General features: G+C 38.4%; 1 protein-coding gene across 8 annotated transcripts in view; it reads left to right on the plus strand.

Annotated features, from left to right (window-relative positions):
• Nucleotides 1–9,384, plus strand: part of LOC120537171 (mitochondrial fission factor-like) — a 37,352-nt gene extending 27,968 nt beyond the window's left edge. For all 8 annotated transcript variants that reach the window (XM_039765908.1, XM_039765904.1, XM_039765906.1 and 5 more), the window contains one exon: nt 8,380–9,384. In XM_039765908.1, the coding sequence (XP_039621842.1) occupies nt 8,380–8,511 (132 nt within the window). In that variant the 3' untranslated portion in view covers nt 8,512–9,384. The remainder of the gene's footprint in view (nt 1–8,379) is intronic.
• Nucleotides 9,385–12,651: the final 3,267 nt, after the last annotated feature.

Consider the following 12,651-nt stretch of genomic DNA (forward strand, 5'->3'; position numbering starts at 1 on the left):
TCCTGTCTGTTTTTACCATTCCTACCAAAGATATTTCTGTCGACTAAATAAAAATTCCTTCTATTTAAAATTTAAATAGAACTTGAACAAATACGATAGTTCATAATATCCACAGACTTGCACGTAAGAGCGGAGTTATCCGTTTTAACAAGCAGCGTATTGCACTGATCTGAAATAGCTGTGTGTGTATATATGTAGATATGTATGTATATGTATATATATGTTTATATATGTGTGTGTGTGTGTATATATATATATATATATATATATATATGTGTGTGTGTGTATATGTGTGTGTGTATGTATGTATGTGTATATGTATAGATATGTATATATATATGTTTATGTGTGTGTGTGTAAATATATATATATATATATATATATATATATGACAACAACACTCATCACTCACAACAGTGACAAAACAATTACATTGACAATCATGTTACGCTATTTTCAAAATGTTTCCTTTTCTTTTCATTGCTTCTTTAACACACTACTTCTCCGCTAAGCTGGTATTTTACTAGTATATATATATATATATATATATATATATATATATATATATATATATATATATATATATACAGGTATATATATATATATATATATATGACAGGAACACTCATAACAGTGACAAAACAATTACATTGACAATCATGTTACGTTATTTTTAAAATGTTCCCTTTTCTTTTTCATAACTTCTTTAACACACTACGGGTATTTTGCTAGTATATATATATATATATATATATATATATATATATATATATATATATATAGTGGAAGCTGGCCGGACACAGACAGGCAGACACGCCATTTCACCCACAACACGTTTATTTACACTAATATTTACAGTTATTAAAGTGCACACAAACCCCACAAGTCCCCAAAGTAGTTGGCCACAACAGCAATGCCTTACTTCAGATCACCTCCTTCTCTCTTCTCCAGCTCTAGTCCACTCCTCACCTGACTCCAGCCTTGAATGAAGGGAGGCAGCCCCTTTTATAATCACCTGGATGTGCTCCAGGTGTTTCCCGGCAATCTTCCACCGACATGCCCCAGTGTGGCGGAAGTGCCGGCTGATGCCTGGAAGCATTCCGGGTGTCCCCGCTCTTCTTCCCCCCAGCACTTCTGGGTGTGGCGGAAGTGCTGAGGTCCAGGGCTCCAAAGGCATAGGGGCGCCCCCTGGTGGTGACAACAAGCCCCTCCAGGGTGGAGCTTCAAAGCCCTGTACCCAAAGGTACCAGGGTGGTCGCCCCCACATGGTCTGGGGAAGGCCCAAGCCCTCCTCCGGTCCTCCTGGGTCTCCCGGCTGGGTCGCCACCCCAGCCATTTCTGACTATAATGTATATATATATATATATATATATATATATATATATATATATATATATATAACTGTAAAACTATTTGCTATATATGTATATGGCAACTATGGTCTGTACTGGGAACTGAGAAAGACAGCTGTGAGCTCTGAGGGCATTTGTTAGAGGAATCAGTGAGCAAATGATACACCATCTGTGGTCTAGTATCCGACGTACTGCTGACAGAGGAATCGAAGCATTACACACATCCGAATCTGTTTCTTGGAGAATTGGAGTCAGGGAGAGTGATGGAACAGTCTTTATGGATGACACTGCAATTGTGACCCACTGGGTTGGCTACTTTTGAGCAGCTGTTTAATGCTAATCCTCTGGTTAGGACGTTGGACATCTTTAGGTCCACAGTTCTTGAGGCTGATTCTCTAATTCAGTGTTTTTCAACCTTTTTTGGGCAAAGGCACACTTGTTTCATGAAAAAAATCACGAGGCACACCACCATTAGAAAATGTTAAAAAATTTAACTCTGTGCCTATATTGACTATATATAAAGTAATTCTCTTGAATAGGAATCAAATAAACACAAAGAAAGTATTTTATAATTACTTTATTATGAAATATTAAGTAAACAAAATAGTGAAAAATTATAAAATTCAGTGCACAACCTGGGCCTGTTTGGCTGAACACAAAGCTGATATTCTGGCTGGAATCGAAGAAAGACACACACGTAGCTCTTCGTCAACAGCTCTCAGTCTCTCTCTGTATTTGGTTTTTATAGCAATCATGCTTGAAAAGCTAATCTCACACAGATATGTAGTGGAAAATGGGAGCAATGTCAAAATAGCTTTATTTGCCAGAAGGGGGAACTCCTTGGCGGTATCCAACCAAAAACTGTCCAAAGGTAGATCAGCAAATCTTAGCTTGAAACCACAATTCTGTCTCAGTTCAGTTAGTTCCTCCTGCTCCTGTAAAGTCATGTCCTTTCCACCAACTGATGCTGAGCTATAAGGGTCCCTAACCCAGTCAAGGCATTCAGTGGAGACTGAAGAGAAATAAAATGACAACTTCTCCTCAAGAGCTGTTAAATGTTTAACTATTATCTCACACAGTGCAGCAGTGTGAACACCTTGCCATTGCTTGGTGAGTGTGAACATTTCAAGATTGCCACTTTCCACGTGTTGATGCCAGAGTTGCACCTTTGAACGGAATCCATTTATTTTATCTGTACTTGTAAGCAGGTTTTCACTTCGGCCTTGCATTCGTGTGTTCAGTTCATTCAGATGATAAAATATATCTGCCAGGTATGCCAGCCTTACAAACCACTCATCACTTGCAAGCTGCTTTGCGTAATCTGACCTCTCATTTGTCAGAAACACTTTAAGTTCCTCCCGCAGCTCATACACACGAACCAAGACCTTGCCACGCGACAACCACCGGACCTCCGTATGCAACAGCAAGGTTTTATGCTTCGCTCCCATCTCCTCACACAAAGCTGAAAATATGCGACTTTTCACGGTCGTGACTTTATAAAGTTTACCATGCACAACATCATCCAACACATGAACTAGGGCTGCTGGTAAAGTCTTGCTACGAGGGCCTCAAGGTGTAAAAACAATGCGTAACAATCACATCTGGATTTCTTTCCTTCACTCTGCTTACAAAGCCTTTGGTGCGCCCGACCATGGCTGCAGCTCCATCGGTGCAGACACTTGTGCAGTATTCCCACATAAGTCCTCCTTGTTCAAGGTATTCTGATGTGACCCGAAAAATTTCTTCTCCTGTTGTTTTGTCTGGCAATGCCTTGCAAAAAAAGAAGTTTTCTCTAATTGCATCACCATCAACAAAACGCACATTGGCCAAGAGTTGAGCATGTCCACTGATATCAGTAGACTCGTCAAGTTGCAATGCAAATTTCTCACTGATACGGATCTTTTCCAAAACCACACTTTCGATGTCTGCAGACATGTCATTAATACGTCTGGAAATTGTGTTGTCTGAGAGAGGGACTTTGGCTATTTCCTTAGCTGCTTCAGGTCCGAGCATCTCCTCTACAATAGCTTTGCAGGCAGGAAGTATTAATGTCTCTGCCACAGTGTGCGACTTTTTTGACTTGGCTATAAGTTCAGCAACTTGATAGCTAGCTTTAAGAGCTCTTTCATTTACCTTTGTGGTTTTTCTCATGAAAGTTGCCTGTTTCTCCATGTTGTCACGCAGGCGAATAAAATAGTCCGCATTCTTGTTTTGAAGCAAAGGATGTTTCGTTTGGAGATGGCGTTTAAGTTTGCTTGGGACCATAGCACTGTTAGCTAGGTTTTTACCACACACCACGCACAGTGGAGTTGGTTTGTTTGTATCTCCAGTGCAAGTAAATCCAACTGAAATATAGCTTTCGCTATATTGCCTTGCGCCAGAGAATTTGCTTGCGTTAACCATCTTTGCTTTCTTTTGACCCCCACTCATACTTGGGCTCTCATCTGCCTCCAAATTTTGTTCAGAGTCCAGTTCTTTCCTTTTCAAAAACTTGTCCATCACTGCAGTATCTCAGTGACGATTTCCGGGCATCAGGGAGCCAGGAAGTGGAAGGTGTCCCAGAGGGGACCGGGGGAGTCTAGGTGTGAATTTCAAAAAACACAAAAAAAACACAGTCTGTCTCAGTGTCTTGTCTTGTCTTGTTCCAGCTGCCCTGTGGGACATCCTGCGTCTTCGTGGGAACCCCCTAAAGTTGCTGGATGTCATGGCTGGCCTTTACACTGGTACTGTGAGTGCTGTGCTGAGTGGAGGCAGAACTTCTGTATTTTTCCCAGTTGATTCTGGGATTCGTCAGGCGTGTGTTCTTTCTACCACCCTGTTCAGTGCTCGTATGGACTGGGTGTTGGGCAGGGTCGTGGGGCTGTGGGGCATCAGTTGGTGAAGTGATATTCACTGATCTTGACTTTGCAGACAATGCTGTGATCTTCACGGAGTTAATGGAGGTTCTGATCGGGGCTCTCGAGGGACTGAGTGAGGAGTCTGAGTGTCTGGGCTTGTGAGTGCCCTGATAAAAACCGAGATCTAGGCCTTTAATGACCTCCTAGGCACAGCCATCAGCAGTGTGTCTGTCTGCTGAGAGAGTGTCGACCTTGTCGAGAGGTTTACTTACCTCAGCAGTGACATTCGTGTCTCTGGTGACTCTTCCTATGAAGTCAGTAGACAGATTGGGAAAGCATGGGCGGGGGGAGGGGGGTCATGAGGTCACTGGAAAGGGGTGTGTGGCGCTCCCGATATCTATGCAAAAGGACGAAGGTCATGGAGTCCCAAATTGTGAGAGAGCGTCAGTTACGGCACTATGTCCATGTGACGCATTTCCCCGAGGGTGATCCGGCTAATAGGATCTTCATTGTTGGGGACCAGAGTGGCTGGACCAGGCCAAGGGGTAGCCCATGAAACACCTGGCTGCAGCAGATAGAGGGTCATTTCCGGAGGTTGGGACTGGACTGGTCTGCCTGGGGGGTTGCCAATCTGGAACCCAAGCTGTTTCGTCATGTGGTGGGTGCGGCAATGCACTAAACCAATGCATGCTCCTCAACTTGACTTGACTTTGTATGGAAAATGCAGATAAAAAAAAAAACGCAGTGATTCTTAAACTTACTTTGACTTTTATTTCATTGCAGACAGTATGAACCCAAGATATTCCATGTTTTGTCTAATCAGTTTCATTTAATTTGTTAATAAACATCTATTCCTGCTTTTCAGGCCCACAACACATTCAAAAAAGTTGTGACAGTAAAGAATTCACCAGTTTGTAATGTTGCCATTCCTTCTTCCAACATACAAAAGATATTTTGGCACTGAGGATACCAAGCAATGAAGTGTTTCAGGTGTTACTTTGTCCCATTCTTCCTGCAAACAAATCTTAATGTGTGCAGCAATAGAGGGACATTGTTGCATTTTTCATTTCAAAATTCTCCCCACATTCTCTATTGTGGATGGGTCAAGATGGCAGGCAGGCAGGCAGGCCAGTCTAGTACCTGTACCCTCTTCTTCTGCAGCCATGCCATTGTAATGTGTGTAGAATGTGGTTTTGCATTGTCTTGTTGAAAAAGGTATGGGTACCCCTAGAAAAGATGTCTTCTTGAAGGCAGCACATGTTGCCCTAAAATCTGCTGTCACAGAAGTATAAATTACCTTTTCCTAGGACACTGACACAGCCTCATACCATGACAGGCCCTGGCTTTGGAACTTGTTGCTAATAACAGTCTGGATGGTCCTTTTCATATTTGGTCTTGAAGGCATGGTATCATTTTTCCCAAAAAGTAATCTAGCATACTAATTCATCTCACCATAATTCACATTTCCACTGTGTGATGGTCCATCCCAGATGCCTCTGAGTCCAGAGAAGTTGACACTGCTTCTGGACATGGTTAACATAAGGGTTCTTTTTTGCACAGTTTTAAGTGGCATTTGTGAATGTAACTCTGTATTGTCATGCTTGACAAAGGTTTGCCAAAACAGTCCCATGCCTGTGTGGTTTTACTGGCTACTGATGAGTGATGGTTCTAGATGCAGTGTCGTCTGAGGGATCAGAGACCACGGGTATTCAGTTTAGGCTTGAACTCTTGCCCTTTATGCACTGAAATTCCTCCAAATTCCTTGAATTGTTTAATGATATTATGAACTGTAGGGAGAGAAATAAGAAAATCCCTTTCAATCTTTCTTTGAAGGACATTGCTATTAAACATTTTAGTAATTTTCTTACGCATTTTTTAACAAACTGTAGATCCTCTGCCCATCTTTACTCCTTAAAGACTCAGCCTTTTGTGGATACTGCTTTTGTACTGAATCATGATTACAATCACCTGTTGACATCACTTGTTTGAAATCACATAATTATTTAATTGCTTTACCTCATTACTGGCCGTAGTTTCCCCCCTTCTGTCATAACGTTTTTGGAATGTGTTGCAGACCTGAAACACAAGAATGGATGTACAGTGCATCCGGAAAGTATTCACAGCGCATCACTTTTTCCACATTTTGTTATGTTACAGCCTTATTCTAAAATGGATTAAATTCATTTTTTTCCTCAGAATTCTACACACAACACCCCATAATGACAACATGAAAAAAGTTTACTTTTGCACATTTACATTTGTTTTTGCAAATTTATTAAAAATAAAAAAACTGAGAAATCACATGTACGTAAGTATTCACAGCCTTTGCTCAATACTTTGCCGATGCACCTTTGGCAGCAATTACAGCCTCAAGTCTTTTTGAATATGATGCCAAAAGCTTGGCACACTTATCCTTGGCCAGTTTCGCCCATTCCTCTTTGCAGCACCTCTCAAGCTCCATCAGGTTGGATGGGAAGTGTTGGTGCACAGCCATTTTAAGATCTCTCCAGAGATGTTTAATCAGATTCAAGTCTGGGCTTTGGCTGGGCCACTCAAGGACATTCACAGAGTTCTCCTGGAACAACTCCTTTGATATCTTGGATGTGTGCTTAGGGTTGTTGTCCTGCTGAAAAATGAACCGTCGCCCCAGTCTGAGGTCAAGAGCGCTCTGGAGCAGGTTTTCATCCAGGATGTCTCTGTACATTGCTGCAGTCATCTTTCCCTTTATCCTGACTAGTCTCCAAGTTCCTACCGCTGAAAAACATCCCCACAGCATGATGTTGCCACCACCATGCTTCACTGTAGGGATGGTATTGGCCTGGTGATGAGCGGTGCCTGGTTTCCTCCAAATGTGACGCCTGGCATTCACACCAAAGAGTTCAATCTTTGTCTCATCAGACCAGAGAATTTTGTTTCTCATGGTCTGAGAGTCCTTCAGGTGCCTTTTGGCAAAGTCCAGGAGGGCTGCCATGTGCCTTTTACAGAGGAGTGGCTTTCGTCTGGCCACTCTACCATACAGGCCTGATTGATGGATTGCTGCAGAGATGGTTGTCCTTCTAGAAGGTTCTTCTCTCTCCACAGAGGACCTCTGGAGCTCTGACAGAGTGACCAGCAGGTTCTTGGTCACCATCTGACTAAGGCCCTTCTCCCCCAATCGCTCAGTTTAGATGACTGGCCAGCTCTAGGAAGAGTCCTGGTGGTTTCGAACTTCTTCCACTTACGGATGATGGAGGCCACTGTGCTCATTGGTACCTTCAAAGCAGCAGAAATTTTTCTGTAACCTTCCCCAGATTTGTGCCTCAAGACAATCCTGTCTCGGAGGTCTACAGACAATTCCTTTGACTTCATGCTTGGTTTGTGCTCTGACATGAACTGTCAACTGTGGGACCTTCTATAGACAGGTGTGTGCCTTTCCAAATCATGTCCAATCAATGGAATTTACCACAGGTGGACTCCAATTAAGCTGCAGAAACATCTCGAGGATGATCAGGGGAAGCAGGATGCACCTGAGCTCAATTTGGAGCTTCATGGCAAAGGCTGTGAATACTTATGTACATGTGCTTTTTCAATTTTTTTTTTAAAATAAATTTGCAAAAATCTCAAATAAACTTTTTTCACGTTGTCATTATGGGGTGTTGTGTGTAGAATTCTGAGGAAAAAAATGAATTTAATCCATTTTGGAATAAGGCTGTAACATAACAAAATGTGGAAAAAGTGATGCTCTGTGAATACTTTCTGGATGCACTGTATATTAACAAATGAAATGAAGTTGATGAGACAAAATATGAAATATTTTGGGTTCATACTGTCTACAATTAAATAAAAGTCAAAGTAAATTTAAGAATCACTGAGTTTTTTTTTTTAATTGCATTCTTCATACCGTCCCAACCTTTTCTAATTTAAGGTTGTATCTTGCTTATTAAATTATTCATGAAGAATGAATTTAACTTAACTCAAAATTAATACTTTAAATATATTCTGTCTCATGCACCATCATTCTTTGATACTCTATTATTATTTTCTCCTTGGTCACAATATTTTCGTCTACTATAAATTATTCTTAAAAACAATTGCCTTAGGTTCATTTCTTTAGGTATGAGGCATGATGAATGACTTGAAATGTGCCAAGCAGCTCTAAAGGTCTGTTTTGTATTTGAAATAAAAATTAAACTTGTGTTTTTATTTTTTAGGTAACCAAGATGACTAGAAGACTGATGGCAGTGGAAAAGCAGAATGCTAAGCACAGACATAATGAAATTATATTGTTCTCTATTCTGTTAAGTGCCTGCGTCTTTAATAGCTGGTTATGGCTGCGTAGGTAAATGTGCCACATTAGGGCAGTTTCAGTAGAGTTACGATGATCGGAAAAGTACATGTGAGTAGTTTATGAGTAACACTTACTGTAAGTGCACTGCTGCCGACACATTATATTACATTCACATGGTTTCCCTGCTGACTCCGAATAAAACCAAAAAATATTGTTTGTGGCAATTGTAGAAAATATTTATTTATGATTTTTAAGGTAAGGCTAATATATATTTTAACATGATACAGTATACACAGCTGATGATTATCAATAATGGAAAAATGTCCAATGGTTGATCAACTATGTGGAACATTACTAAACATAAACTACATGCAATTTTCAGATATATCAAACGCACTTGAAACGCACTTTATTTTTAGTTTTCTCAAAGATTTTAAACCTGGTAAACTATCATTGTTTATTTTCAACAAAATTTTTTAAAAAACATACACACTCTTGCAAAAGAAGATGAGGTAATGGAAGGGCAGCTGTCAAAGAGTCCCAACAGTTTGTTTGAAAGAAAGTTAAAAGTTCAATAAGGAGATTTTAGTGTTTTTTTTTTTATTTTTATTACATTAGTAATTATAATTAGCAATAGTTCAGTGACTCATTTTGTATTTGCAAGCACAGGTGTGTGGCATATTAAGACTTTTCTTAAACAGATTTAACTTTCTGTTTAACATCTATTTAAGAAATGAACAGCCGGAAGGGACAGGGTGGATGTAAATGATATACAGTACATCATGACTTGGCTTTTCTGGATAAAGTATTTGTGGTGGCAATTTACCCTTCTGATGCAATGTTAAGGGTCTTATTTTTCTGCCAGATCATTTTTAAAACTGCATTTTTCTTGTCTGTGAATTGCAATAAACTGTTCGTATACACAGTATTTATCTAGCCTGATATTTTCAGAATGTTATAAAATGTTGCATGCTTATACAGTATTTGAAGGTATTTGGAATTTTTTTAACAAGCTTAAGTATCCACTGAACAGCCAATTTAGTTAAATTATTTCTATGTATTATTTTAAAAATAGTTAAGTAACCCCAGGTTTTCTAAATATAGATTCAATTAAAATAACATTTTAAACATGCCAGTACATGTCTTTTAATAGTTTATTTATTTTCACAATGAAACATTAATATGTGAATTATATTGGGATTACCCTAGAAGTAAGACATTTTGAAACCACTTTTTTCATCTTTTTTTTTTTCTTTTAAATTATTTTATTAAGAAAACAAAAACATCAATTCCACATGTTAGTCAAAAATACAGTTATACAAATAATACAGCAGTACAGACTTTGTACTCCAAAAATGAATTGCAAGAAATTGAAAACACAAGCTCCTTCCCCTGCCCAATTCAGAGAGCTACAGTATATGCTAAGATCCCAGTTTTGTATTAAAATGTCAAAAAAGGTTTGGTAATGACCTGGCATTGGTATTTTAGAACAACATCAATGAAGTCCCAACAGGTTCTAAAAAATCCTAAACTGTTTCTTGCAGAGCAAGACAACTAAATTCTACCCATTTTAAGATAACATACAATACAATTTTGTCATTCAGATATGGTAGATGGGTTAGGAATTGCTCCAGTTTATACAGAAAGTCTTCTAGCACCTAATGCAGTGTAGGATACTAGAAAAGATTTCTTAGTCAATGCATATTTTTATCCCATCTGGTTGACAGATTTACAAAAATGTTGAATCAAAATGGTCTTGAGTGTAGAGTATTCCCAAAACATATGAATACACTTTTTATCAATTATTTCAATTGAATGATTCCTTTCTTATCATTACCTGTGTATATTCTTTGAAATGTGTTGTTAGGAGTTAGAAGTACTAACCATATTTCACCAAAACTGGCCAGTATTGCAGGAGTAGATATTGATGGAAGAAATCTTAAGACAGTTACCTTTGCCAAAGTTTCCACCTTGTAGATAGAAAAAGTGGATTGTTGCTGAAATATTATATTCATAATATAGCATTTCAAGGGAAGCACGCACATAATCTGCAGAGAGATTCCTAAAGGACTGGATGCCGCATGTAGTAATTTTCAAAACGAAATAACTTACAGATTAAAGAAAAATGTAACAGGTGATCATTATGCAGGGGGTAACTGGTAAGAGTATCATGATCTGTTTTACAGCTGATGTGTGTTCTGTACATGTATTAAAAAAAATCCCCTCCCTCTACAGGTTATACATTGATATTTTAAATTGTATAATTTAGTTTTCAATCCATCCATCATCACACCTGCTTATTTAATTTTCAATGTGTCGGGCACAACTCAGGAACCAAGTCTGGTCTGGGAGTCCATAACATAACTGGGTACCAGTCTTCTTCAGGGCCCACTCATATAGGCACTCCCAGTCACACTCACACTTGGTAGATGAACTAAACCTATATCTTTGGATGCGAAAGAAACATCCAGAAGCAAACCCATGCAGACATGAAAAGAAAATGCAAACTCCAGTGAACCAGAGACTGTATCTCGAAGGCAGCAGCATTAACTACTGTGATGCCACCAATTTACTTTTGGTATGTGTTACCATTAAATAATGTGCTGTGTGGCAAATACAACACTTGTTTTAAGACGGGAAAGTATACTGTATGAATCAAGTATATTAGTTCCATGAGTTTCATAAGGTGGACTGACAATGCAGTGGTTATCACTCCTACCTTACGACTCCAGGGTCGTCTTCTAAATTCTCAGCCAAATCACTGTCACTGTGAAGTCTGCATGTTCTCTTGTACATAGAGACTGGCTTCCTTCCACATATGAAAGATCAGCATGTTAGGTTAACTGGTGTGTGTTAATTTGCTCTGGGATGCAAAGGAGTTTTGCCCAAGGCAGGTTGTTGAAACCCAGTAATAGAAAAATCAGGTTTTCAAAATTTTAGATGGATGTTTGGTTATTTTAGTGTTTTACTAAATGTTGACTTGTTCCTTCTTTTTTAAACCCAAAGAAACTAGATCATTTAAATTATGTGTTTAGAACTTTATTTTTAACACTATTATTCTAGAAAATACACCCTTAAGGAGCCACAACTCTGCATTAGGATGGTTTAGTTCTTGCAAAGATTATAGTAGTTTATACAGAATACCACCTTTATTTTTGCACCTCTTTAAAATTTCTAGTGTTAGAGACAATAAATGAATTTCCCATTTTAAATATAAAACATGGTGCATTACATGTTTGTTTACTAGAAATTTCTGTAACAAATACTGTATGTATTGCATTTCTTAAAGACCGCTAATCCTCATTCTCTTGGGGATTTTCTGTGAAGACACAGCTAATTATCTAACTTGCCTGAACAATTTTTGAAATAGGATTAAAGGGACAATAAACAGCTGGAAATGTGTGAATGCTTCAGCATTCAAAACTTCACACAAATTTGTAATCCATGTGAAGCAACACAGTCAAATATTTCTACCTTTATTTCTACCAGCATCCTTAATGTGGCCATTATGTATAAATGGTATGGGTCCTCATGGGTTGTTGAATATTCTTAAAAAGAGCTTGTATGTGTATTTTCTAATCAAGTACAATCACTTCATTGCTTTTTGTGTGCTCTGGTAATGAAATTCAATTGGATTTTTTCTTTTACATATTTCCCTAATCTGGCAACTGCCTGATAATGCTGCAAAAAATGGCAAAGTTTTAATACATTACAAGAATAATGGAAATTGTATAAGAGATCACATACTGTACTTATTAAAATAATGTTATGTTATTTATATGGTCTGGTCTGTTTTCTCCCCTCTTACCTGTTAAATTATTTAATGACTCTGATATGTTAAAGTGGGACTGAGGGGTAGTGTAGATATGTCTGCATGACAACGATATGGTGTTTAGAATTTCTATTGCAATTTTAAGGTTTTAATTTGACTCACGCTCGTATATATTTAAAAAATTATTATTGTATTTTTACTGATAAAGGATTGGCAACTAGCTATGCAGAAAAAATTGGAAGTGGTCTCCCCTAGACTTCCTCGTATACTCAGATATGGGGATGGATATTTGAGGAGTAAACCTCAAGACAATGATTATATTTTTATATTATGCACATTAAAGAACCATCAACAACAAATAAAATCAAATTAATAATATAATGAACAATTATTATAAAAGTAAAGTTGAATAAATCGGACTCT

Source organism: Polypterus senegalus, chromosome 10, assembly GCF_016835505.1.
Source record: "Polypterus senegalus isolate Bchr_013 chromosome 10, ASM1683550v1, whole genome shotgun sequence".
NCBI lineage: Eukaryota > Metazoa > Chordata > Cladistia > Polypteriformes > Polypteridae > Polypterus > Polypterus senegalus.